The sequence below is a fragment of the Neurospora hispaniola genome (genome assembly GCF_033458365.1).
Source record: "Neurospora hispaniola strain FGSC 10403 chromosome Unknown B0T23scaffold_8, whole genome shotgun sequence".
Lineage (NCBI taxonomy): Eukaryota > Fungi > Ascomycota > Sordariomycetes > Sordariales > Sordariaceae > Neurospora > Neurospora hispaniola.
The window spans coordinates 1,078,337-1,105,773 of record NW_026944413.1 but is presented as its reverse complement, the minus strand read 5'-3'; the positions used below and the strand labels follow the sequence as shown (position 1 = coordinate 1,105,773).

General features: G+C 53.1%; 7 protein-coding genes across 7 annotated transcripts; 2 read left to right on the top strand and 5 right to left on the bottom strand.

Moving 5' to 3' along the window:
* Positions 1-149: 149 nt before the first annotated feature.
* Positions 150-1,718, bottom strand: B0T23DRAFT_230213 (Prefoldin subunit-domain-containing protein). The gene is made up of 4 exons (XM_062833870.1): positions 1,399-1,718; positions 923-1,133; positions 419-643; positions 150-335 (listed from the first exon to the last, which is right to left on the bottom strand). Exons 1-4 carry the CDS (start codon positions 1,434-1,436, stop codon positions 219-221), a joined length of 591 nt encoding a protein of 196 aa, XP_062689196.1. The 5' UTR covers positions 1,437-1,718; the 3' UTR covers positions 150-218.
* Positions 1,719-2,602: 884 nt separating this feature from the next.
* On the bottom strand, positions 2,603-5,899 carry B0T23DRAFT_230016 (period clock protein). Its single transcript, XM_062833866.1, has one exon. The coding sequence runs from the start codon at positions 5,749-5,751 to the stop codon at positions 2,782-2,784; it is 2,970 nt and encodes a 989-aa protein (XP_062689195.1). The 5' UTR covers positions 5,752-5,899; the 3' UTR covers positions 2,603-2,781.
* An 8,558-nt stretch (positions 5,900-14,457) lies between these two features.
* Positions 14,458-16,842, bottom strand: B0T23DRAFT_388062 (regulator of chromosome condensation 1/beta-lactamase-inhibitor protein II). The gene has a single exon (XM_062837730.1). It carries the CDS (start codon positions 16,502-16,504, stop codon positions 14,675-14,677), a length of 1,830 nt encoding a protein of 609 aa, XP_062689194.1. The 5' UTR covers positions 16,505-16,842; the 3' UTR covers positions 14,458-14,674.
* A 158-nt stretch (positions 16,843-17,000) lies between these two features.
* B0T23DRAFT_229899 (Sec34-like family-domain-containing protein) lies at positions 17,001-20,017 on the top strand. The gene is made up of 3 exons (XM_062833865.1): positions 17,001-17,286; positions 17,383-18,996; positions 19,073-20,017. The coding sequence occupies exons 1-3, from the start codon at positions 17,179-17,181 to the stop codon at positions 19,799-19,801; spliced, it is 2,451 nt and encodes an 816-aa protein (XP_062689193.1). The 5' UTR covers positions 17,001-17,178; the 3' UTR covers positions 19,802-20,017.
* Positions 19,762-21,672, bottom strand: B0T23DRAFT_229890 (mitochondrial carrier domain-containing protein). Its single transcript, XM_062833864.1, has 2 exons — positions 21,196-21,672; positions 19,762-21,059 (listed from the first exon to the last, which is right to left on the bottom strand). Exons 1-2 carry the CDS (start codon positions 21,305-21,307, stop codon positions 20,233-20,235), a joined length of 939 nt encoding a protein of 312 aa, XP_062689192.1. The 5' UTR covers positions 21,308-21,672; the 3' UTR covers positions 19,762-20,232.
* Positions 21,673-21,886: 214 nt separating this feature from the next.
* On the bottom strand, positions 21,887-24,647 carry B0T23DRAFT_415244 (TIP-1 family-domain-containing protein). The gene is made up of 3 exons (XM_062839584.1): positions 22,935-24,647; positions 22,535-22,879; positions 21,887-22,483 (listed from the first exon to the last, which is right to left on the bottom strand). The coding sequence occupies exons 1-3, from the start codon at positions 24,507-24,509 to the stop codon at positions 22,055-22,057; spliced, it is 2,349 nt and encodes a 782-aa protein (XP_062689191.1). The 5' UTR covers positions 24,510-24,647; the 3' UTR covers positions 21,887-22,054.
* Positions 24,648-24,806: 159 nt separating this feature from the next.
* B0T23DRAFT_388057 (uncharacterized protein) lies at positions 24,807-26,497 on the top strand. The gene has a single exon (XM_062837729.1). It carries the CDS (start codon positions 24,949-24,951, stop codon positions 26,350-26,352), a length of 1,404 nt encoding a protein of 467 aa, XP_062689190.1. The 5' UTR covers positions 24,807-24,948; the 3' UTR covers positions 26,353-26,497.
* The last annotated feature ends 940 nt before the right edge of the window (positions 26,498-27,437 follow it).

Genomic DNA, 27,437 nt, shown 5'->3' with positions numbered 1-27,437 from the left:
AATACAACGCAGAATATCTGTGAGGTGTCGTTCGTTAAATTGTTGCTTTCAAATCATGTCCAACTTACCAAGCCGTCGTGAACCTCGTCTCACATGATCGCGGCCAGCAGCCTCGGCCTGCCTCGCTATTCCGGACATTCTTCAACCGTCGTTCGTTGCCAAGGCATTTCGTGATGGTGCATTATGTCCTTGCTTTCTGTATTGACCTAATCTCTTCTTCAACCGTCCGACGCCGTCTCGCTCTTCTTTCCTTTTGTCTTCTCCTCTTCCTCCTTCTCTTTCCTCTTCTGCACAACGTCCCAGTTGTACACTCTCGCAACCGCAACTTCCATCGTCTGTGGCGCATCGTTCAGGTTAGCAAAAGGTTCCAGGATTGGTAACAGAACCACCATATTCTCGTTCTCCGCCCAACACGTACCGTAATCTGCTCTCGCAAGAAATCCAGATCCTCCTCGCAGTTCTGCAAGCTCTGCGTCGCCGCCTTGAGCTTCGAGTCAAGCAGCTGCTCGGCCTCCTCAATGGGATACGACAGCATGACGTTGGCGCCGAGCCAGATGTACACCTCGTCCGTGGGTGGGATCTTGGCCTGGGCGTAGAGAGTCTCGTTGAGCTCGAACGTGGTTTCGATTGGGTCTGATTCGTCCTGTAAAATGAATAAGTAAAAAGGTGTTCTTGTCAGCATGTCTCGTTCGTGTGCGACCGTATCGTCGTCCATCCATCCATTCATCAATCCACATCCTTGTTGTTCATGCTCGTTCTTGGCCTTCGGTTCTCAATTTCCCCCCTGGCGCATTTGGTACTGTATCCGCCGTACAGCTAAATCCAATGTATCGCCCTTATCTTCGCGTGCCCTGAAGACGGAGGTGTGTGTGTGTGCATGTGCGTGTGTGTGTCGTACCTTTCTCATCTGCAGGAACCGCACCGTGTCCAATGTCTTCTGGATATCCGGCATCTTATCCTTCAAGCCCACCACTCGTCGCTGGAGGTTCTGCTCCATGAACTGGTACTTGGCAATCAACTCTTGGAACCGCCTCAGGGTGGGCTCGACGTCCGCGCGAGATGTGACATAGTCCTCGACCTTGTCGACGAAGGGCGCTTGGGGGATACCTCGGGGGTTCGCGGGCGTGGCATCACTGTAGGTTTGGCGGAACGCGGGAGCAGCAGGTCAGCTTATTTTGTCCTTCTACACTTAGGTAGGCTAGGCTAGGCTAGGCTATGCTAGCAATGAATACTTGGAGTCATGTCTGACTGTTGAAGTTGGGGGGATCAGGAGGGCAAGACGTTCGTTTGTCCTGTCACCATAGAGCTGGCATGCCCAACATAAGCTTTGATGCTTGGCCAAGGTAGGGTAAGGTAAGGTAGGTAGGTAGGTAGGTAGCTCAACTGGGACTGACTTACCGACCCGCAGTTTCTACTTCTTTTCCTTTGGTTGCCATTTTGAGTATGGACCTTACATGTCGGGTTGTAAGGGGGAAAAGACCGATCAAGGCGGGGAGCTTCCACTTGCGTGCCTCGCGCAGAGCTCGTTGTTTACGTAGGTAGGTAGGTAGGTAGAGGTAGGTGCGATATGGTCATGGATGGAACCCCAAGGGCTGGCTTGCCCGCCCGCACCTCGCTGAGCTCGCTCCCCCGCCTGCAGCCAGGAGTCCGGTCGAATCGATTTCATTAAGGTGGGGCAGGCCCCTGCCCGCGTACAGTACAATTCACCTCTGGAAAGTTTTGTTAGGTAGTGAGAGACCTTGAGTCAAGGGAGTTTCTGGGCGGGTGAATCCAAGCATATGTGCTTCACTGGATCGGGAAGGCTTGGAATCAAAACGATCATGTGAAGTCCTCGTTTTTTGACGTGTCTTTTGCGGGATTGAGATATCTGTACATGTCTTTTGTGTGCTATGGAACTGCTGGCGATGGCTTCATCAAAAGATCCGGGCTAACAAACAACCCACCGTTGGACTGTGATGACGACCCTGATACTGTACCTATGTAGCCCGCCCAGCGTTGGATTAATCCGTCAGGGGCTTGCTGATAATGCGCTCAGGGTCTTACGCCCGACCTAAGGATCCACGATTACCGCTCGATCATCAAAACGTTCCGGCAGCGAGGCCATCGTGGAGACAACGAACCGGGACTAGTGATCGATTCACTTTGAAATCCTACCTATATACACGACATACCCCATCAGACCTACCACCAAGTCCAATCCTTATTTTACGGGTGCACCCGTTGCGACTGATGTCACCGGCCTTCTGCTACTGCTGCGAACCGTTGATACGGATTCAAAAAAAACAGGTATGTTCCTTTTTTGCACACGGAGTCATCTACAAGAAAGCGAATAAGAATATCCAATATAAAAAGAAAAAGAAGACAAAGAAGAAAAACCCCATAAAAAAGGCCAGAGAAAAAAAAATCCAGAGCCACAAGGTTTGAAATCCAAACAACACTAACCCAGACGCCCCAGAAAAAGTCCCCAACTCACTCACCCCCTCCCTCCACCCACCACCACCCATAGGTGGCCGCTCCATTCATGGGATCCAGATCCCTCACCCGGCAATCACCCTCGTTGGATATCCATGCGTATCGAGTCCCCGAAAAACAACAATTGCAACTCCCCCAAAAATGGCAAAAGCAAAGAACCGCGCGCTCGAGACAACCCGCTTGCTCGCCAAAGCCAAAAATTCGAGAATACCGGTACCTAATTTCCTGACACCAGCCGCAATGCGTCCCTTTTGCTCTCGTATGCTCTCCGCGTCTTCTTCTCACATAGGAAAAATACCCACTCAGGTCTCACGAGGATGAGACGTCCTCCATCGAGCTACTATAGCCACTCTCTGCCCCACCAGCGGTTGCAACCGAGCTGCCAGTGTGCAGCAAGTCCACCTCTTTTCCGGTGACGGCTGCCAATGGGCTGTCGTCCCCATCCACCGCTCCTGCCCGCGGCATCATCGACCGCATGTTGTGGCCGCTGTCCGACATGCGATTGTCGTCGCTGTCCATCCGCACATCAGTCTCGGTATCAAACGCCAAATCGTCCTTCCGCATGTACGTGTTGTTGTCCGAGAAATGAGGATTTGCTCGGCGCGAGATCTGCCCCTCAGAGTAAGAATCTTCCTCCACCTCCTCCACTTCTTCATCATCCGAAGCTAGATCATCGCCATCGTCCCAGCTGGAATCGGTACTGAACGGGGGATAGAATATTGCCGGAGGAGGGAGTGAGGCTGGATTCAGCCGTCGGAATTGCCCAGAGACGTATTCAACCTGTAACGGCGCGACAGTCAGCCTGTGACTGCGAGGAGGCAGAGGCGACGACGTTCTTATCGCTGCCAAGCGTTCGGCGATGAATTCAGCCGTGTCTTCCGATGTTGTCGAGCGTGACAACTGCCGCTGCAAGATAGGTCTGATGACGCGGCGAGTGGTGACGAGCATGACAAAGTGGTCGTCAGGAAGTACTCCACCAAGACCAGAGGGTTCCATGACTTCTTTGGCAATAGGCTGAATTCGAACCTTGGCAGGATCCTCGCACCATGGGAAGACGAAATCCTCGTCATTGGGCGAGGAACCGTCGTCGGCCACGAGATCAGGCGGGTTTCCGGGGTCAAAGTCCAACGCCTCGGCCACGCGGGCCCGATCATCACTGAGCGGCCTAATGGGAAGAGACGATCCAGACAACGTCCGGTGCAGCACATGTTCAACTTCATCACCAGATCCGGATCCTTCGACCTCGCGGCCGGCCGTCATTTGCACTGTTGGCGACATATCGCCAGGGTCTCCTGAAAGATCGGTGCAGAACGGAGCGCCGGTGTAGTAAACGATGGCGCCGTCATATCGACGCTTCCTCCGTTGTTGCGTTGTCCCCGATCCGCTAAAATCCCACTTCGAGTTACCCATGTTGCTCTCATCGACAGCATCCTCTGAGCCTTGTGACATCGACTCCTCCAAAGAGGTCTCGATCGATGATGAATTGCGGTGTACAAACATCGGTTTGTAATGGAAGGTGTCCGAAGGAGACCTTGAGGGACCGAACCTCCCAATCTCTGAAGTCGCCTGCTGCGTCTTCCGCTTCTTTCTACGACCATTCTTATCCGAGCCGTCCTCGGTATCTTCTGTCAGAGGGCTTTTCTGGGACTTGTCCTCGCTGCTGTCACTGCTGAACTTGGTTCCATCGGTTCCGCCACGCCAGCGAATTTTCCGGCCATCAGCAGACAGCTGAAACTTTGTACTCTTTTCGGAGACGGCTTGGCGAATAAAACTCGGCGTTACGTTCACCATGTGCAGCTGGGCGAGGTTGCAAAGCAGATTGAGATACACCCAGCCTTCCGCATCCGGAGCGACATCTTGATAGCTGGTCCGGCTTCCCTGCAAGAACTCGGGAGATACCAGGCCCAAATGACGGATGTAGTCCATATTCTCGGATGGTATCTGGACTCGATCAGGGTCCAAATCACGGGGCCTGGTTGGTCGTTGGTCCGGTGCAATAGCTCCCGGGGGCGAGGTGTTGTTACCAGTGCGACCGCCGCTTCCACTTCCATCTCCACTTCCAGTCCCAGTTCCGCCAAGTTCGGTTTGATCGCCACCCGAGTTGGATGCAGAACCATTGTCTTTGGAGGAACGGTTCTTCTGCGGGTTGTCTCCATCCTGTAGTTGGATGCAAGCTTCGCGCAATCCTTCCGGAGGGGGGCGAGGGGGAGCCATGTTGGTTCCTTCCGGCGCGAGTGGTGCATCCATGCTCGGCATCGACTGGTTGCGCTGCATGTTTCGTCCACTGATCTTTCCGGTGAACAGTTGCTCCAAGCGTCGGACAACCAGCTTCTTCTTCTCCTTGTCGGTCATGACAATATGGTGAGGAAGCAGGCCATCGGGCGTGTCGCGGAGATAGTGTTCTACCTTTTGGGTCCCGACGGATTTGGCCCTGGTCAGCGAAGGTCGTCCGAGCGACGGACCGGAAGAGTGGGGCGCATGAGAGCTACGGCCCGTCGACATAGAGTTGTATGCAGAATCGACAGGACGACTGCGCGACGATGACGACGAATCGTGTTTCGACAACGATACCCCAGACGAGTGAACGGCCGTTCCATGTCTGCCAGTCTTTCTCCTCTGCGATGTCGATTCGCTCGAGTCCCCGAGACTGGCAGCAAAGTCGCGGAGCGTTGCCTCCAACTCACGTTTCTTTCTTCTAGGTAAGCCATGTACCTTGATCTCAAACAACTTCTCTTTCCTCATCACGTCGGAACCAAATTGCTTATACCTCTTCAGTTCCTCCTTCAGCCGCTTGTTTTCGACAGTCAAGTCGTCAATGACACTGCGGTAATCATCGGCGGCGCTGCTGTGCGCAGCAACCGGGCGGAACCCGGGTAACTGGACACCACCGGGCGGATGTACGGGGTTTCGTCCAGGCGGATACCTGGATTCCTCGTTGGAAGAGTCAGTCTCCTTTTGATAAAAAGGAGGATCGACTTCCATGATGTGGCTCTCGTCATGAAAGGCCGCGGCAGGGTTACGATTGGATTGATTAAACCAATTCGTGGGCTCACTCTCTCCAGACGAATTCCTTCGGGTGGGCGAGCTCCTGAGTTGGGGTTGGGATTCGGTCACTCCCAGTGCGGAAGATGAAGTAACTCTGCTGCTAGCATCTCGCGCAAGGCGGTGATTTTCAAGTGTTATTGATTTGTCTGGGGAAGCACGTCGGGGGAGAGGGTGACCACGGCTGTCAAAGGGTGGCGGGCGCATGCCCTGGGATTTATCCCCACTATCCGCCATGTTCACCCTATCAGATCTTCGTCAGAAGACTGCGATGCTACTCACGTTCGAGCAGCTTGTGGGGAATTTTCATGATACGGCTGTGTGCGTGTCCTTACGACACTTGAGCTGGGCGGATGCCCTCGAGGCCTGAGACTATGGAAGCCGCAGACCGGCAGGCAGAAGCGAGAGGGGGTGTCTCGGGTGTCTAAAGAGCGAGCAAGCTAAGTTAGAAAACTGAGCAACAACGGTGCAAAATTTTCTCGGTCAAGGCACTAATGAGGTTCGAGATTGGCAGCATGAAAGCCCCCCTGGTGTATCGGAAGCACTATCCGGGGGCAGTCGCGCCATGGTGAAGCACGCTAGAACGGGCATCAATGAAGATTAGAGTCCCGAAATCAACAAACATGAGCGGGAGAGAGCAAAGGTGGTGGCGAAACGAAAGTGCTTCTGTTCAGACTCGTTGAGATACACGGTCAAGCAGCGACAATCTTGGGCTACCTCGACGATTGTTGGGTATGAGGGAGAAAAGAGGAGGGAATCTCGACACAGAGGCGCAAAGATAGAGAAAGAAAAGAGCGACAAACAGAACAAGGGCGTTGAACGGTGGGGAGGAGGAGAGGTATTGAAAAAACCAAGAAAAGAAGAGGGTCGAGTCAGAAGCTCGCGGAGACGGACATGAACGCCGGTGAGGTGGTTTGGGCAAGATAGGTGGTGAGAATGGATGAGATGCCGTGGGTAGGTTGAGAGTGTTCCTGCTTCAGGAACAGGGAGTTTGTCGGATGGATGGGGAAAAAAAGGAACAGGTGGAAAATAAAGGGGGTATTGCGATATGGGCAAAGTTGAGTCGGATTTACCTTTGATTTCTGGGCTTTCCTGGGTCCAGTTGAGGGTATGGTGTTGGAAGGTAAACAGAGGAAGGCCGTTAACACGTCGTGAGAATCGGTGGTGGTATGGTCGCAATAGCCAGGCCAAAATTGAGGAGAGATCGGCAGTCCCCCCCTGGGGTTTCCTTTGGAGCTCAGGCCCGGGTGCTTGACTTGAGGATTTGGATAACTGCTGCTTTTTCTGCAGCGAGGGTTTCTTTGGTGTGCGAAGTGGATGCGATGCAGCAAAGACGGTTTCGTTCGGATTTGCAGTTATCGCAGGATAAACGGAGAAATGACTATACAGCCAAGTTTTGGAACAGGTCTGTTGGCGTGGGCTACCTACAGGTACCTTAACAGGCCAGTGTTGGGGCCTGTCAATCCGCCACACTGCTACGTTCTGGTTCCTCTGGGGTGGATGGGACCGGACTTTTAGGTTGTGTGATGGGGTGAAGCACTGCGGCAGGGGGGTGAGATGGAGGTACTAACAAAGTACACGACTAGCCCGAGGCAATCGACAATCGAATTCCGGGTCGAAGTGTGTTTGCGGGCGGTCAGGTGAGTGAGGGTGCGGGTGTGTTTCTGTGTAGTTTGGGTAATCAAGATAATTTCATCCAATGCCGTTTTTGCAATGGAGTGTGTAAAGATTCAGACTGGGGCCGGCGTGGAAAGGGGAGGGAGGGCCAGGAGGGGACGAGGGGACTGGACCGGAGCACATACTTACGTTGGTTGCGAATAGAGGCACGCGTCGTGCTCTCTTGCTCACTTTCCCACAGATGCACAGGAATCGCCCCGATCCTCACCACTGCCCAGGTTCCAGGGGATCGAGCGGATCGAAAAGTTCAGGGTCCTCTGCGGCCGCCGTCTAATTGGCCAGCTGTCGTCCGGTCCCCAGAGGATCAAGAGATACTTGTAGGCCCGCTCCCCATCCATCAACCTCCCCAACTTGATCCTCACTTTGTCTCCGCCGCAAAGCCCTCACGACAAAACGCTGGGGACATGACCAGCAGCTCTCGCCCTTCATCTCTTCAATTGACCGGTCTTTTCCCTCATGTTTCTGCCAAAAAGCCATCGTACAGGGCCGACAATGTCAGCGCCCGGTGGGGAGAGCTCAGGTGTTCTTTGTTAGAGGCCAGGAACACCTTGAATCGCTTTGTTCACCCCGCCCGGCTCGATAAAATTTGAAATCCTCTTAACCCACCATGTATTGCTATGGTGTTGTGGGTAAGTTTAAATCTGCGCTCGTCGTCTCCACCTCATGAATGCAGTTTCCTACCTACCAGCAGCTCACTTGGCCTCTCACTCTTTGGCAACTCTGAACCAGGAGCGACGACCTCGTAACCAGATTTTCAACGCAACCCCGCCCCGTCGCAACGGTCATAACCTCGTCTGGAATCCCCTACCTAGCACATCCGGATGGTTCGCTTCAAAGCATAATCAATCAATCAGCATGGTCGCCGGGAATCTGCATCAATCAATGACCGAGCGAGAGAGCACGTGCGCCTGACTCGCAAGCAATCCAAGGAAAAATGTGAGGGACGGAAACTCCGAGCGCACGCAGTTTGCTGGCTAAAAGGCGCCTCCATTCGCACCCGTCTCGTCGGTTATCAGGATCACCGGCTGCGCTCAGGATTGTGGGCGGCTCCACCTTGACGCCACGCGGGGTGGGCCTATTGAGCAACGTCCCACATCATCTAACGTCATTGCTCGCAAAGGGGTGCGCTACAGTGACTTTCCACAACAGCCTGGCGGGAAAGGTGGCACAGGAGGTCGCGGCGGTGGGGCTTCGACCGAAAGTATCTTGAGCCTCCAGATCTCAATTTTGCAGCGTCATCGGTCTTGCAGCGGCATCAGGACGCCTCGGGCACCGTACTGGTTGTCCGGCCAAACTCTGGAACCTGTGGGGATGTGGGCGCGAGCTTGGCTTGAATGGCCTCACCCATGAAAAAAAAAAAAGAAGTCAAGACGGAACGGGAGTTGCGGCAACCCGACAAACTGTGTTCCCAAAATGCCTTCACAAAACGGTTTGCGCAGAGTACATGACCTACGAACCCTGAAAGTACCCCGACGTGCGACCATGGTTCCACATGGAAAACCCCTACATTTTGCATTTGGCGAGCGGCGGAGTTGAACCCTTAATTCTCATTGAAATGCCCCGCGACAAATAAGGGTTTTCCAACGGTTTTGCATAATCTTGGTAGGTACGTGTGTGCCCCGTATGGAAATTTGTGGTGGTGGTGGAGAGCTCGCATTTTTAACACAGATTCGATATTCAGCGGGAGACCGCGAAGCCCTTGTGTTTTTGGTGGTGGTGAGATTCAGGCCACCATGCCGCCAGGTATTGCCAAGTATTCTTCTCTTTTCAGCAACAACATAAAGAGAGCTTATCCGGCTGGCGCACCACGTCTGTCTCTCTCACATGGTACAGACGGTGCCGGCTTGTCGCAGTGTCTCCAGTCGTCCGTCATGCCTTTTGAGGTTTTGGATCTGATGACGGGCAGCAAGTGGAAAAGATGCGGTACAAGTTCATGTTGACCCTGACAAACATCCGCTGCTCAGCTATCCGTTTGAGGTGCAGATTCTTGGGCATCTCGAAGGAGACTTTGTGCAATGCTAGAGCACGTAGAGAGAAGGTAAAAGGTTGATTGATGATGTGTGACAAGCCATTCCCGGTAACCACCTGCCGTCTGATCTCGATGCCGTCTCCTCATCACTTTGAGAGGTTGTCACCAGCCGACACTGAGACAGATTTTCGCAGTTTGGTTTTGTCAGCATTTACTTGGGAGAAACACGGGGAGTCATGAACGGTGGAAACATGTCGAAGATGAAGAGATCAATTTGGAAACGTCCGTCGTTGACACTACTATGGTACATAGTGTAAGTGGAAAGTCCAAAAGCGCAGTTGCGAGCACCCGCGATGGTCCCTGTAACTTTCAGCTGCTAGAACAGAGTACGGGCAACAGTTCGCTCTTGAGTCTTGACAGCTTGCGCAGGGGCTCCGCAACTGGTGCAGCGCCCCTGTCACCTGGCAACAGCTGTGGCCAGCCGCGCCTGGCCAGGTCCAGACCCTTTTTCATTCATGGTGCCAAGACGATAGTCTTAACGGTCACAGCATGACGTCACACCTCTGTTCGGATATAACTTGTTAGCTCGATACGTTGGTTCTCCAAGAAACAGGGGCCAGACAGGTGCTAAGCAAGACATTTCTTGTGTGGATATTAAAGGTTCTCTGCTATCCCCAAAAACCACGCTAACAACCTCAAGTGATCTCCATGCAGAGGTGTACACTCACGGAACGGTAGCAAGATCAAATATCAAAAATGCTAAGAAAGTCTGGTAGTAAAGAGTCACCTTGGTGACCTCCAAGTCGACCCTTGGATCTTCGTGTATATTAGCGGTATATGAGCAGGCGTTCAAAAATGTCTTGGAATGACGCTGCAGTGAGGTCCGAGATCAGACACTTCACGCAGGTCAACACAGTCAGGTATAAACACAGGGATGCCAGCACGAACGGCCATCGGCGATGCGGTTCGGAGGAAAATTCTGCCCGGGTCCGACTTCCACTTTTGACGGATGATGTTCATACGATGTTTTGGCTCTAAACTGAACGTCCACGGGGGTTGGCTTGACCTCTTATCCATCTCATTCCGTCATCCTCCTACACGAATCATCCGGGTCTTCTCCCTTTTCCATTTTTCAGTTGTCCACCACATTCGCAATAGCCCCTTCCCATGTACCTTCGTATTCGATAACCCAGATACACATCGATGTACGGTCATAGCCAGCCACGCAGAGAAGTAGCTACGTAGCTTTGCCAACTCACCAGGATCCCTACCAACTTCCATCTCACCGTCGTTTCTCTTCTGGTGCATGGGTAACTCCGTCCGTATGATGAAACTTGGATGTCCCGGCCTCCCTGTGAGCATCCTTTCTGGAATCCCCTCACCTCGTGGCAGCACATTGGAGTGTTTTGAAGCCGCACACTGACTGCAACACGCAGCCGACCGCACAAAAACACCAACTGAGGAAGACCACCCTGTCGATCCCTGAGGACCCTGATTTGGGCCGTGAGGATATGTAATTTCACCCCAAGACTTCTGCAGCGGTCAATTCCGAGCAAACCCAGTCAACTGAGTGGTATGCCCGTAGCCCAGCCCGGTGCCCCGTGGCCGTCGATAGTGTAGTCTCTCGATGCGCCGGCCGTCCATTGATGGTCCGTCGATCGATCAGGATCTGCAAAGCCTACACGTTGCTGTCTTTTTTCCCCTCCTTGCTCGCTCCTCGTCTTTCTTGAGCATCACATTACATCATGTCACCCCAACCTTTCTGGTGGGCATGTGTTTGTTACTCACCTCACCACGTGAGACCATACCGATGAGACAATTTGCCGCCTTCGGTATCGTTCCTGGCGAGACCCGTCACTCGGATGCTTTTTCGCCATCCTGATATCCAACTTTAGTTGAGATCCCTGAGACCACTAGCTCAAGAAGGGAAACAACTGACGATATGTGCCTAGGAGCCTATAAACCTTGCGAACTTTGTGGTACCAATATCCAATGCCATTACTGTACAGTCCATCTTCATCTACTCTCAGCCAATTAATTGCGGCCGTGGCTCCCTCCGTGAGCTGATGAGATTGTTGTACAAGTGTATACGTCAACCCTGCATTGTCTGTTAGTGTGCTATCTCACTACGCACCCTTCGCGCCCTGCTTTAAGAACCGCACCTAACAAGCAAATCAGGATTGAGGTATACAGTAATCACCGTGCCACTATTCGGAGACATGCCCGCCAATCACTAGCTCGACGATCTCCTTCCCCCGAAGTCGATATGCCTGCCCCGAGAGTTCTCGAGTTGCCAAATGAGGATGTTGGTGTGGACGGTTGAAAGATGATGATCATGGTTTTCGCCACTCGCACGTCCCATCCTAAAGCTTTGCGAATAGCTTCATTTGCCTCATCCTCCGGTGTCTTCTATTGCTTGCAGTTGTCGATCAGCCGTTGAGTACAATCGACCCGTGGGTGATGCAGAGATTTCTGGGAATCTGGCAATAGCAGTTGACGATCAAACAAAAGCATCCTCTGCGACTGGGCTTCCAGAGCCCCCCGAACCAGCGGTTGCTGCCTGCTCCGGAAGTTCAGGGTTGTCGTCTATCGACACACAGCTAAATTCCAATGCCAGCGGGCTAGCGAGGTCAAGTACACTACACTACGCTACCGCTCCCGCAATGCAATACTGTGCATACAACACCAAGAGGCTACCCTAAGTAGTTTACACTACCCGTTCGCATAAACGTCCAAACACACATCCATATTCAGAGAAACCACAACGGTGGCAAACCAAGCGGGATCCGACAATGCGTGTCCGGGTTGATAGGGTAACGTACCTGTCAATCAGACGAACCATAGCAGGCATGTGGGTAGGGTGAATTTAGGTGACTTGGGGATTTGACGGGACACGAAAATCAGCAGCTGCGGATCAGCAGTGTGGCGAAAAGGTGAAAGGGGGGAGAAAAACAAAAAAGGAGAAAGTAACGTGACGGAAAGCGGCCGACGGGCCCAACCGAACAGCGGCCATTGGGAGGACCCGACGTTGTCCGCGTTAGCGGTACCTACCTATGAGGCGGCTCATTTCTTCCCTTTTTTTGCGGAACCTCTCCTCCTGTTCTTTTCCGAAATCCACCTCTGGGAATAGTCGTCCTGATGCCAGCGTTGAGCTGCGAACGGGAAGATCGTGCTGGTGGGCGGTGGCGAAAATACTCTCACATGTTCCTGGCATGCAAGGGCAAAGCATGTCAGTAATGTGATGTACCCAAAAGGTACTTCTGGCTTTCGGCGTGGTAGGATGCAATGTGGAAGTGGTAACTGAAGAGATCGACAGACGTTGTTGCCTGACGGCTGGGGGGCCCGAGGCGGCTCAGCGAGCCTCTTTTTCACTGATGATTACACTATTGCGTACACTACTGCAGGTCTAGATTCAGGGTCCAGGTCCCGGGTCCCGGGGCTCAGCTACAAAGCTAGGTAGATGGTCATCCGGCACGGCTTCAAGCGAACCGGTCATGGTGTGGCTGATCATTGATCATCAGTCTTCGATCTTGCAGTCGTGAAGCTGTAAGAGGCATCGTCACTGTTATTGTCACTGTCCCCGTCGTCGTCGTCGGCGTCTAGCGTCGACGTTGCCGCCGGAGGGGGAGCAAGGGCAAGGGAGTGGAGCAAACAATCCGGTTCTGTTCGGTCTGACCGATGCTTTTCGGTCTTTTACACTACTTGATCAAACCTGTGGTGATGGTGGGTTGAAGAAGATGCCGAGATAGCAAGGTACCTTCAAGGGTAGGGTAGTGCAGTCATCGTTGTGTCGTCTACACCACACCAGATAGTAGACGGCTACCGCGCGAGGCGGAGAAAACTATCCGGCACGTTCGGATCTGGAACTGAAAGCGCACGTGGGAATTGGAAATCCCGTAGGGCTGATTGGAAGTGGGAATACCCTCATTGTGTATTTTTTTTTTCCTGGGGAGGGTTTCCACTCGCTGCACCTCAGATATTGGATAGGCAGTTAAGTTAAGCGGAGATTATGCTCCGCAAGCTTTCTGCATGCGTCACGTTAGGCCAAGCTCTGCTCTTTCATTACGCCGTGAACACCACAGAGGATCTTCTTTTCTTGTTCTAGGCCATCATCCATTGGTGAGTGATGTTCATCTGTGTATGCCCTGACACCTGATGAGCGCCGCGGCAGTCGCAATCCGGTTGCCCGTCACTGAATGCAGTGGTGTACCTGTACCTATACACGCAGTACACTAATACCTTAAGGGACCACACTGTATTAATCCGGTTTAACACGTATGTACTGGATTTTGATTGGGAACTGCCCAAACCTAACCAAAGTGGCTACTTCATTGCCCTGCCTACATCCACTGCACTAGAGTACCTACCTAGTTAGTGTAGACGAGAGCTGTAGATATGCGCGGGGGAGGAGCGGCATCATACATAGGATAATGGGATGCGCGGGCCGCGGGGGGTGAATACTGTGATGGTACTGTGGTAGTGAGTGCGGTACTGCAGTGTAGTGTATGTAGGTACACGTGTATGAAGGTATCGCGGGTGACGGCAACGACCACGGCACCACGGGGGGGGGCAAGTTTGAGCAACGTGGGCAACGACCGACGGACGGGATTTGCTTTGCTTACCCTACAGTTCACAGTATCAGTAGTGAGCGACAGTCATCTTATCAGCGACTTAATAGTCTGTTACCTGGGGTAATTCGATAACTTTAGTAACCAATTATTGACAACAATGCTTGAAAAGAGGTGGTGCGGATATACCGCAGTACATACTATGCTGCAGTGTCCTCTAAGAAATTCAGACTGTGTTATGGTTGTGTTGGCGAGGGGACTAGTTAACCTAAGGTAGTGACGCTTTGGATGGGAATGTAACGACGACGCATGTGAAAAGCAATAAATTTGGTAAGGAGTTATATTAAGCTGTACAATTAGGGATGATGCTCTTATGTTCCTTGAGAACCTAGGTACGAGTGACTGGTGTGATAACTGAAATCAACAACATAGTCAAGGCCTGTATAATCAATGTTTTTGGTTTGCAGAAGGAACGACGGTATATTAGAGATAACTGTATGGAGGGACTGATTCACAATGGATATATTGAATACCGTGCACTTTACTTCAGAAGTAGGTGCGAACAAGGAAAGAAATAGACCGCTTGCTCGACATCGAAGCAGAATTTCGTGAGTGGTGATAGATACGTATCAGTGAATCAAATAGAGCTCGAAAAACTGTTGGGTAAAAGAGGAGCCGTCTGCAAGGACGCTTCGGGGTCACTCATACATGTACAGTGTCATACGAAAGTTTGCAGCAGAACGTTTACTATACAATGCTATCATGCGAAAGGTAGTGATACAGACCTCCTTGGCTGTCATACTAGGCCAATAACTTCACCCCCTTTTATAACCTATACACGTATATACGGTCGGTACCGCATCATTCAACGCCCCTCATCAATCTACTGCCAAAAACAAGCCTGTACCTATCATACAACCACCCGAGTTTTTCCTCTATGCCTCTCTCAAGCAGCAGAGTAAACAGCGCTAACGTCCCGCCCGCACTCGGCGCGCTGCTCAATACTAACCGATCTTCCATCCAGTTTGACCGTCTTCCTCGGCGTCAACTGAAAGCGGTTAGACTCTCCCTCCCTCTGCACCAGCCGGTTCTCCTGCGCATGGGCAGGTCCCCGACGAGTAGGCGTATCCAGCGGCACGATATAAGAAGGCGTGTTGACGTTATTCCTCTTTCCGGTACCCAGCTGGTAATGCTCGTTCCCACCCCACCACAGCACGTCAGCGCCAAAGTTGGTGTCCGTGTCCGACTTGACGTTCCCGTTGAGGGGGCTGTCGACGCAGGTAAAGTTGTCCATGACGGCGCACGCGTGGTTACCGCCAACTGACATGCGGGACAGCCGGATGGGCACGACTTGGTTCGTGGCCTCGTCGAACTCGAACAGGTTCGAGAGCGCCTTGACCTTGGTCGGGCAAACCGAGACGTGCGTCCACTTGCCGTTGCCTAGGGTGCCGTGGATACCCTCGCCACAGGCCCAGGTCTCGACATTGACGCGACCCAGGTCCTTGGCAGGCACGATCTGGCCTTGGCCGGATGAGCCATCACCGCCGAGCTGGCCTTGGAAGGCGCGCGCGTCGACGGTGAAGAAGCTGTTGGGGCCGCCGGCGGCGATGTAGGTCACCTTGGGCCGAAGGTTGGTGCCGTGGTAGAGCTTGCTGATGGGCACAGGGCGGGGCGAGTCAACGTAAGGGTGTTCGGTGTCATTCTCGAAACCGAGCTGGCCGAACGAGTTGTCGCCAAAGGCGTAGACGCGGCCCTCGGTGTCGAGGGCGAGCGAGTGGTAGTCGCCGGCGGCAATCTCCTTGATCTTGGAGCCGCTTAGGCCGGTGACTTCGTAAGGCTGGTCGTAAGGTCCGGCCGGGCGGTTGGTCCACGTCAGGCCAGGGACTCCAAGTTGGCCCTTGGAAGGGAAATCTTCAGAGCTGGCGGCTGCTGAGAAGACACGGCCATTGGAGGTGAGCATCAGGCAGTGCTCCAAGCCGCTGCGGACATCAACAATCTTTTCACCCCATCGCAGGTTCTTGGGCGTGAGGGGGCGGTAGTTCACGGGTGCCTGGCTGGACCAGAGGGAGGAAGGTGAGGCGGTGGTCTCTTTCTGACCAGCTCTCTGATCGGCGGCGGCCACCGGGATCGAGTACACTTCTCCGTTGGAGGCAAGACCAATGATACGGTCGCGGGAGACGTCCAGCTTGACCAGGTCCTTGCCCTTCAAGGTGACCGTCGGGGTATAGTGGTCCTTGTCGAAGCCAACACCCCACTGGACCAAATTGCCCTTCTCATCGATGGCGGCACCAAAGTTGCGGTCCAGCTTGAGATCGCGCAGGACCTGATCATCAAAGTAGGCAATGCGCCTTGGAGTCTTGATGACAAGCTCGTTGGAGTCCGGGGCAACGACCTTACCGACATTCGAACCCCATGCGTAAACACCGGGATGTTCCCAGCTGTGCTTGACCTGGACGTGCTGGGGGCTCAACTGCTCGCGGCTCTCCTCGGCGGAAATGGACCGTTTCCGGGGCTCCTGAAAGATCAGCTCAACCTTCATGGGCTCCTTTTTATTTCCGCCCGTGAGCATAGGATACGCGGCCATGGCGGCACCGGCAACAAGGCCACCCGCAAGGACACCGGTGAGTATGCGGAGGGCGAGATTCGACTTGTCTTGCTGAGGCTCCGGCTCGGGCCTAAATCTTCTGCCTAGACTCCGTGTCCATTGTGTCGAATGTACCATACGACGGGCCTGTGGCCGGAGGGCGGTCCTGGCAAGCATCATGGGGGAAGCCATGGTGGTTGATGCTTGATATAGTTCAGGTTAGTTTAGAAGGGAACTGATGATAATGGGGCGGCATCCACTTGGAATTTATACAGTACTTGATAGTGTCCGGCGGTTCGTTCTCTATCAGAAGCAATCAACTCTTCATGCTTTGGCGACCTAGTGATTTGTTCGGATAGATTGTCACACACGCAGCTACAGATAGAGAAAGCAGTGAGATCTGAGGACAGAACACCACAGCACAAGTTTCACGATGAGATGCAAAAAGTAATAGTGAGGTCACTAGACTAGAAATGAAGCGAGAATCCGGGGAGGAGGTCCAGCTAAGCTTCAGCTCGGATCGACAGCTGCCCCCAGGGGCCACTGGCGGACCCCATGGAAGCTTTGGGGCGCTTCACCTTCTCCATTGCTTTCAGGATGACGAGGTCTGTGCACTTTCCATGCTCAGTTCTCTCGCTGTCGGCTTAAGTTAGGTGGGCACTGTGCCTATAACACCGAACTTACTGTTCATGTCTCCATCGCTGCAGTGATCCCCCAAAGTGGACAGCTCATTGCACTGTTGCAGTGGGAGGAAGGTACCTAGGTACGTACCTTGAATGAATCAACACACGCGATGGGCAGCACAACCTGAAGCTATCACCACTGGGCAATTTGTCCATCAATCCTAATTCCAAGAAAAAAAAAACATGTACGACGAGCACTGGTATAGCTTTACCTCCGAGGTGCAGCAGAGCAGACCATCCGGCGCAAAGACGCGCCACCGTCGAGCCAACTCTCTGCTGCAGCAGCCAGAGGTTTGTTTGTCTTGCATTCATTCACCTTCCCCTTGTCCCCAAATGCCCCAACCGTCAGTAGTCGCTAACCCAGCCATTGGCATCACCACTCGATAGGAGACCACCGACAACAACATCCCCGAAGAGCCACTCCCAGCGCTTTTCGAAGACCAGGAAGACGTCAATGCGCCCCCCGAGGCTACCGTTCTTCGACGGGCGAAATCATATTCCGACTTCTACGACATTGCGACTGCGCATCTCGCTGGCAGCCATGGAGGACTCAGGACCAAGAAGAACAAGAAGAAGACCAATGGGCGGCGCAACAACCACAACCTCTGGGATGCCTTGATGATTCCCGCGAGCGTGGCATCGACGCTACCTGTGGAAGAAGACCCCTACGACGATGCTCTGGACCAGGAGCTGCTACAGGCTAGCCAGCAAGAATATCTGCTGTACCATGACCAACTCGCCTTGACGGAACGGCATTTGGGAACCCTGATCGACGACGCCAACAGCGCGCTCAAAACCCTCGAGACGTTGTGCCAGTCTTTCCGAGCCGTTGAGGAGCAGACGACATCCTTCAAGGCACAGTGCGACGACTTGCTGGAGGAGCAGAAGCGTCTTCAAACCCTCGCCGACGAGGTCGGGACTGATCTGCATTACTACGCCTATCTCGACAGTGTCAGCCGGCGCCTCAATGCCCTGGGTGCGGGCCGCCTTGTGGACGACGACGCGTTTGGCGATATCCTGGCCAACCTGGACTCTTGTATTGAGTTCATGATCCAGCATCCTCAATATCGGGACGCCGATACATACCAGGCTAGATATCAGGCGCTTCTAACCAAGGCCCTACACCTTCTCGAGGTCGGCTTTACGAACCGCCTGGATCAGGTGTCTGGGGAACTTGCTCGTCAAATCACAAACACCCAGTCAGAATCCGCACGACATGCCTTGGCTTATGGTCGGTTTGAGGAGATCCTAATGAACTCCTATTCGCTCATACCCAACATCCAGCGAGTGATACTGGGAGCATATGACCAAAATGGCCAGCCCAGGACTGGGCCAAACGCGGATATCTTTGCCAACACAGCCAACAATCTCTTCCACGCCTATTTCGCGGTGAGAGACCGCGACCTCAAGCCTCTGACCCAGCATGATCTTGCGACATTCCATCTCGAGTGCAAAGAATCATCAATAGACACGGCGGCAAGGAACTACGTGAAGCAGTGCTTTGAACGGTCATTCAGCGAGGCCACGCTTTTCCGTAAAATCTTCTCTATAGAAGCACCATACTCCCCCAACCCCAAGTCGGCGTTCGCTGCCCTCAACTCGCATCAGCGGTCACTCGTCACAGGGACAAATATTTCGCCCATTGCCACCAACCTCCAGTCAAAGCTACAGGCATGTGATTTGCAAACCATCTGCAATCTTGTTGGATGGGTCACGAACGAATATTTGCTCGTGGACTATGATGAGGACGAAACCCCTTTTGTTGCGCACTGCAGGGAACTTACCTCGAGGCTGTTGGCCGAGCATCTCTGGACATTTACCGATGGCTTCTTCGACGCAGAAATCACCAAATCCATTACCAAAGCCGTCGTTCCCCCAGAGGCTCTGAAGCTTGGAGCAACCACTGCCGCCGATGGCGGATCATCAACGGCTTTCCCGGTGGTTAAGCGAGCAATCGAGCTGCTTGTCTTGTTCGACCAATCCATGCCAAAGGAGCGATGTGTAAGTGATCTCTCATCTCTTCCTACTTCACATCCCGAAACCACCCAGCTAACATGGACTTTCTCGCCTATTCCAGCAACGTAGCAGCCCAGTAATCTTCAGACTCGTCCGCGAGACCATCGCCGCCCTTCAGCGCGCTGAAGTGCGCATCAAAGCCGCCAAAAACGGTACAGATCCGGACCTCTTCATGATCAAGAACCTCCTCATCCTTAAGAACGAGCTCCTCACCCTTGAGATCGGAGACGTGCGCAACGGCACCGGCACCGGCCAAGCCACAGGTCTAGGCAGCAGCATCCAGCACCTCGGCCAGATCTGGGAGAACCTCCCGACCGCCGGTAACCTCTTCGGACTGGTCTCCAGCTCTGTGTCCACTTTTAGTTCTTACATTCCCGGCTCGTCCCTCCTTTCGCGCGCAGCTGGTAGCATTACGGGTTCGAGTTCAGGCCTGACGACAACGACTACAGCGGGTGCGGCGGAGTCACAGGACGCGGGAGAGCAGTTGGATGAGTTGTTGCGCCAGAGCATTTATGCGTTCACCAGAAGGTGGGCGGCCATCTTTAATGAAGTGAAGGTGAAGGCGTCGGTGGGCGGGAAGAACTCGAATCAGTTGGAAAGGGAGCTGGATGAGATTCTGGAGGGGGCGTTTGCTGCGCAGCCGGAGGTGGTGGAGAAGTTGAAGGAGGCGATTCAGCTTGATGCTCAGGCGCAGTTGACTGGTGGTACCAAGTCCGGCACTGGTAAGGACAAGGGAAGTGTCTACACGGGTGGCAGTAGGGCTAGCAAGGGGAGCAGTCGGAGGATGTGATTCATGCAGCAGCGCAGTTCTCTAGGTGGCATATTCCTTGAACCTGTTGGACTTGGTTTATAGGCTCTGAGCCAAGCTGGAAAACATTAATATCGAGTTTGATAAGTCAAACACATTTTGATTACTTACCACCATTGCCTTTGTCCCTGTACTGAAGAAACCAAACAACTCTCGCTGTTAAATGCGGTCCGTATGCTTTTTGAAACCCAAATATCCCCCCAGAAGTTCTGTAATTGCAAGATGCTGCTCGTTGAAGAGCCCATTTCCCATCTGTCCGTATATCCTTATGATCCATGGAATCCCGTTTTCCTTTCCTTGCTCATGACCAACTCACAGTCCCCATCCGCAACGCTCAAGTGGAGTGAGCCTATTCCCTTTTTCTTCTGCTCTCTAGTATACCTAATCCCCCTTCCCCAGTCAACCGAATCCATCTAATTAATAGTCCTCATGGTCATCTCCACCACCGCAAACGTTCCCGCACTAACCGGCATAGCCCTCAACAACGTCGGCCCAATACCCTTCCAGAATCCTCTCATGCCCTCAGCCCTCAACGTCTGCGCAAAGCAATCCCTCATGCTCTTATACTTTTGCCCTGCCCCAAACCCATCCGTCTGCATCTTACTCTTGACCACATCCAACGGGTAACTGCCCAACCAAAGCGCCTCACCCGCCAGTCCACCATACAAGGCAATCTTGTAACTCGGGATCTCCTTGCGATCAATCTTGTTTCTGGCCGCATCCGCATTCATCAACCACTCAAACGCCAGGAACCACAGTCCGTACGCTTGCGCCTCGCGCAACACCGTCACCACCTCGCCCCTGTACAACCCCGGCAGCACGCCGCCCGCCTGCTGGCTGAGCTTGCGCACGCAGTCCCAAGGGCCGGAATACAACCTGCCGGCGCCGTGCGGCTGGGCTTGCAAGCGGATGCGCACGTGCTCAATAGGGCCCGAGATGACCGAGTTGGCGACGCCCGCAAAGGCGCCGGCCGCGTAGTACTCGCCGTAACCGAGGTTGGAGACGCCCGGGATGAAGGACTTGTCGGTGGCGGCGCGGCGTTGCTCGAGGAAGCGGCGGGCCGAGTGGAAGGCGCCGAATTGGATGGAGACGCAGGCGCCGATGCCCAAGAGCGGGGTCAGGGTGCCTTTGTAGAAGGCGAGCGCGCCTTCGTGCTTGTAGATGGAGGCGGCGGCGGTGAGGGCGGAGGAGTATTGGGTGGAGGTTTGAAGGCGGACTTTGACTATGTCGAAGGGTTGGCCTGCCGGAAGGAAACTTGGTTAGTTTGAGTTTGACAATTCGGGGGAAAATAAATAATGATTTGTCTATATCCTTCATAGACTTTTTTTTTTTTTTTTTTTTTTTTTTTTTTTTTTTTTTTTTTGGGAGAGACTCACCAATCAATACCTGGGCAATACCACCAACGGCGCCGGAGAAGAGATCCTTGGCCGTTTGGAGACCGGCGTTCTGGCCGTCGTGGGAGTCGACATCGGCAGCGGAGGCAGCCATTGTTTCTCTGTTTTTAGTTTCTTCTTTTTTGCTTTTCTTGAGAAACTGTGGTGTTTGGGTCGTTGCCGATATCTGACCCGCCTCCGAGTGAGTCGACGATGAGACGACGATGAGAGATGAAAAAAAGCCTTGAAAGAAGGAAGACCTCGGTCTGTGACTAAACTAGTGTTGACTTTTTATCTTATCAATGAGAACCGAATCCACGACAGGGAAGGGACCTCGAGTTCAGAAACGGTGACAGTGACCCGACAATCTGGTTCATACGTCTGTGTGTGTTTCTGAAGATGAGATGAGACTCACGAGATGAAGTGGTGTTGCACGTACACAGTAGGTCACAATATGGACAAAGACGTCAATACCTCCCGTAGAAGATGTATAGTGGTGTACGGGCCGATGTTCGGGCCCCGGCTTATGCGTGTACCCCGTGTTAAAGTCCGCCCTAACAATGGAGCATATGCTTATCAAAGGCTACTCCGCATACGGGGCCCCGAAGGCGGAGTGGGGCCGAATGCAATGCCCCTGTCGATGGCGTGCTTGGGAATCACACACGGGTCGAGACCCGGTGGACTTCAACTGTTTGTCGCCGTACGAATTTAGCCGATGTATTCTTGTACAGAGGCAATTATGCTATGTTATTCATTGTGAACACCGTTGGCAACGATCGAAGCCATAGACATCGACCATGTAGATTATTTCCCAAGTAGCTCTACAATGCTTACACAGTCTGGGTATCACAACACTTCCCCCTCACTCAGCATTCTCCACCCTCCTCTGCAAAATCTGTCTAGCATGCGGCGGGCTTAGACTCTCAATCTCCAACTCCTCCAGCACCCTTTTCGCCTCCGTGTTATCAGTGAAGACCCTATCCACCGCGTTTTTGAGGGTCATGGTGTTGCTGTTCTCTTCGGGCGCCTCAACAGGCAAGTTCAGAAGGTGAAGCGCCTCCTTGATGCTTTCGAGAGCAATGGACCCATCAGGAATGTACCGCTCGACGACGGAGGAAATGGCATCAACGTCACGCCTGAATTGGGCGGCGCCGGATGCGGCAAATTTGTTGGCCATGAGCACGTCAGACCACAGCATGTTGTTGAGTTCCTCGAGGGCTTCACGCCAGATGCGCCTGAAGACGGCTGTGCCAAGGGCGTGGGAGAGGAAGTCGAGGTCGCGTTTTAGGACCTGAGTTTCTGTTAGCGAGTGCTTATAGCCTTGACTTGAATGAACACTTACTGCGAGAGGTTCACCCAGCTCAGCTGTAGGAGCCAACTGATAGTATGCTTCGCCAGAGGTAGGCTCATCCGAGATGGTACTCCACTGAGGACGTTTCAGATAGGCGGCAAATGCCTTCTTCTGGTTCTGGATGAGGACCTGGGTGAGGAACTCTTGAGCGCGCTTTCTCCTCATGGTATATGCCGAGATGGTCTCATCGAAGAGAACGCCAGTGTCATCCTCAGTGCCGACTACCGAAGAAATGCGATCCTTGACATGATCATAGCTCATGCCACCAGCAAGATTGCTCTGATCCTCGTTGGCCTTTGCTCGTGTCTGGAGCTGCTCCCATAGTGTTACAAAGAACTGTCGCATGTTAGCATCGTTACGTTGCGACTTTCCAAAAACAGATCTCTCTTACCTCTTCGTTGCTCCAATCATGCAAGGCATTAATGATGTGATCGGCGCTTCCATACACCTTACACAGGGTCTCAAGCGCCCCTGTACCCTCCAAAGCTGCCAACTGCTCTTTGGTAACACCGACAAAGGCTCTGCCAACTGTGGAAGTCATTGTCTGGTACGCTTCAAGTGTGCCTTTGAGATGATCATGATAATCGTCCAAAATAGCCAGCTGAATATCTATCAGGAAGCGAAGTTTGTGGGAAAAGCGTCTGAGCCTCTCATACTGCGTTGTAACCGACCGCAGCAAGTCAGCAACGCGGACAGCTGCGAAGGTGGGTTTTGTTTTCCCGGCGACCGCAAAGTCGTAGTCAATTTTCCGAGCGTCACTAGACGTCATAATTCCGTTGAACCTTTCCAAAGCGAATTTCTTCTCCGCCTCGAGCCATGTCCTAAAGTGCGTATTCAGGACCTCGCCCGTCAACCCCTCCCACCCGTTTTCGGGATCGCCTCCGTCGTAGCTGTACCCAGATCGGATGTTATCGTCAAAGGTCATCAGCTGTCCGAGAAGACTGCTCAAGAAAGCAGGATCCTTGACGGCCTCTGCCATGGTCACATTGACCTTCTCGCGCATGACCGGTAGCATCGAGGCGATGAATGCGCACCCGGGATCCATGTAAACCATTTTGTTCGAAACCTCGGTCTGGCCAAACTTGGCCGCCAAGACGGGGGAAAAGTTCTCCCTGAAGAAGATCTCCCACTTGTCGAGCAAGGACAGGAGCCAGGGGAAACAATGTGCGTTGATGCCCTGGGGGTTGCTGGTCGGCTTGTCGCTGAGGAAGTGGAACCGGAACTCCTTGACGAAGATCTGCGCCATGACATCCATGGGAAGAAGCGTCACCAGCGTGGGCGAGTATAGGACCTCGGGGACCTGGAGATCGACCAGCTTCTCGAAACATTGAATCCATTCGTCGTCCACTTCCGACTCTGGATCGACATTGGGCCACCCGCGCTTTTTCAACAAGACCTCCAGCTCGCTCCACATTGTTTTCTTCATCTCGTCCCATAGCGCCTCGGCAACAGACTCAACATGAGCAACAAGATGAACGGCGGCACCATCGGCAGCACCCTGGAGTTCCCTCAGGCGCAAAGACAGCTGCTTCAATTCGGTGTAGGGCTCGAGCGCGGCCTTGGGGCTCTGCGGTAGGTGGGCGCGGGCGGCATTGCGCAGTTCCTGGACATGCTGGAGAAGGAGTAGATATCGGTGGGCGAGGTCGACCTTGTGAAGCTGCTTCATAGGCTGCTCCAAACGGCGAATGGCCTCATCAGGGGCGTCGGAGGCGGCAACGATCTTGAGGCGGACGTCGATGCTCTGCTGCAGTTTCTGGAACTCGTCGATTTGGGCGGCAAGGGCGGCCTGGCGTTCCGCAGAAGAGCGGCGGGCTTCCTCGAGCTCTTTGGTGGCATTGTCGAGTTGCAACTGGAGCTGGCTGCGCTGGTGTTCGACGCTGTTGAGCAACGTGTCTAGATGGTCGAAGTCGGTCGTCGATTGGAGTTTGTCGTCGAGGTAATCCTCGACTCGGATGTCGAACTCCATGGTAGGTGTCTGGACGCTATGCGCGGCTGTAGAAGCTGTTGTGTCTATGCCGGTGATCTTTGAGCCCGCGTCGGGTGCCTTGTTAACTTGAAAGAAGAATGTTGTATGTCGCAGTTTACAGTTCGTTACAAATATGACACAGTACGGAATTGGATGATTTGGGGGAAGCTCCAGTGGATGCAGTACCTACCCCTGGCGCTGCTCTGATAAGCTCCTTATCGCCAAAGTGACGTAGCGTCTGAGAACACTGCATAGCGGTACCCCTACCAAAAATTAGTCTGCACCCGAGAAGCCGAACCGCGAGTAAACAGATGTTCGGAGTACATCGAACGAACCGTGACACCATCGAGTCCAGTCTTTTCTCCCACCGCTTGCCGATCTGTCAACAACGGCCATCACCCCACACTAGCCACGACACACAGTCAATGGCTCCGTCAACATGAGATCTATGGTGCCGATTCAACGACCGGCCGCCGTCCGGGGCATCTCCGGCGTCGTAGGACTGGCTGGCCTCACTGCCACTGGCACTTCCACCCGACCACAACCACCTTTCCACCTCACCACTTCGCATAGCCACCAACGACGACGCCCTTTCTTCACCTCCAACGGTCTTCTAGCACAAAATGGCAACGAGCCTTCGCGACCCTCTCCATCTCCCTCTTCCACTACCGCCCAGAAGCCCTCTCCCGCCGAGGATGCCACGACGTCCCAACAACAGAAATCCTCCGCCGCCCAAAAGCGCAAGCTCCCACTCAAGAACTCCCTCCACCGCGTCGCCATCGTCGCCCAAAAGGGCGTCCCCGCCAAGTCGACTCCCGCTAGCACCGCTCCCGAACACACCACCGAGCCCGACGGCCGCTCGACCATCTCCGCCGTTTGCGTCGCTGAGTCCTTCGACATGGACGCCGTCGTCTCCCTTTTGACCAGCCACAACTTCTCTCTCGACCCCGACAACACAGGCTTCGACATCCACGAAGTGGTCCATGCCCGCGGGCTCAACCACGGGGACATCTTCGTCTTTCCCTCGGGAACCATCGTAACCTGGGCCCTTCCCCCTGACGTCGTCGACACGCTCGCGACACGCCTGCTCATACCCGCTGCCGAATCGCCTTTTGTAGAAAACAAGGAGGAGGAAGACCTCGAGTTCACCACCGACCCGACCGAGGAACAAAGTAAAGTCTCCGGTGACGTGGTCGTCCTCGGCACGCGCCGCGAGGTCGAGGCGGGTGATCGGCTGGACACCACCCTTGCCAAAATCGCCTTCTCCTCGGGTTTAGCGCGCTCTACCAAACTCGCTGTGCTGGAGTCCAGCCTGACGCGCTATCTCGAATCGACACGGCACATTCCCGACCAGCTCTCGCAAGGCCTCAAGGCCCCCCTTAGCAGGGAACTCATCCTCCAGAAGACCGGTGAACTGCTGAACCTCCGCAGCCAACTGAACCATTACAACGACCTAACCGACGCGCTGCCGGATATCTTCTGGGATAGCGAGGAGAAGCTGGAGACGTATTACAGCAAGATCGGCAAAGCGTTGGATGTCGGGGTACGGATCAAGACGTTGAACGACAAGATGACGTATGCGCAGGAGGTCGTAAAGGTGGCGCAGGAGGTGCTGGACATTTCTGAAAAGATGTCGAGCGAGAAACACAGTACGAGGCTGGAGTGGATCATTATTATTTTGATCGCGATTGAGGTGGTGTTTGAGCTGAGGAGGTTGTGGATGGAGAGATTTGAGACACATGAGGATGATGTGTTGAGGGAGTTGAGGAGAATTGGAGACTCCCTTGAGGCTTTGAAGGCCAATGGTGGTGGTATAACTGTGGGCTCGTCGTCGTCGAAATGACACAGGCAGACTGAAGGGATAGTAGGCCCTGGGAAAGGAGATACGTTAGACGGAAAGACGATAGTCACCAAATGATACCCAACTCATATGTATACTGCTGTATGAAACTACATAAACTAGATAAAACCTAGATAAACAAATGTAAGACCAATACGCTTTCAACTCAGTAAATATGGCATAACATCCATATTGTTACTTATGAACGACATAAAGACTAATGACTTTCTCTATTCCTAGGGTTCAAGTAAACTATATCACAAACCCGACACAAACTGACTTTCCCCTCCCTAGCAAAAGAGCTACTTTACCTGGCCATGACAGAAGCGAAGGCAAGACAGCGGAGTTTGACAAGTCATATTGAAGAGTCTAAATGCTCATAGTTCAAGATCTGAGAAACGAAAGAAAAATTCTAAACTAAAATGGAGAGGAGAAAAAAAGAGAAACAAAAGCGAAGGAAAAAGGGTTTACCAACCACTCAATTCTAACGCTCTTCAAAATAAAGAGAACGGAAAGACAATATAGAGTGTGCAAGAAAAAAGAAACAGATAATGATAATACACCTAATAAGCTATCCATCTATCCACTTATCCATCCTTTCATCCCCCTCCTTATTCTCCACATGACGGCAGCGTATTTGTATCATTCCCCTCATTGCAAGCCGAGCCACCAGCACCATAACAAATACATAAATGATAGATTCAAAATCCCTATTACTTCAGTTTCGTTCTGGTTACACTGTTCCTCTAACTTTATTTTCCACCCTCCTACTTCTTCAAACTTGTCTTCTTCTTGTCTCCATTTCTCCTCGTTCGATACAACCCCCTTCAGATCTGTCTCGCTACTTTCCTGCCCCTTGTTTATACCTCCCGCTTCACGATCCCACCAACACCCATAACCTATCCGCTTTATTCTTGATATTTTTTTTCTTCCCCTTTCCACCTTCCTCTCACTTTACCCAAATTGTGTGTAAGATAAAGCCTCTGTGTGCGTAAAGACAAGACAGCAAATAACAAAAAAGAGACCCAGCGCGAATATTGGATAAGCGCTTTTATGTGCACAAGCAATCAATGTACTACTACTACTAA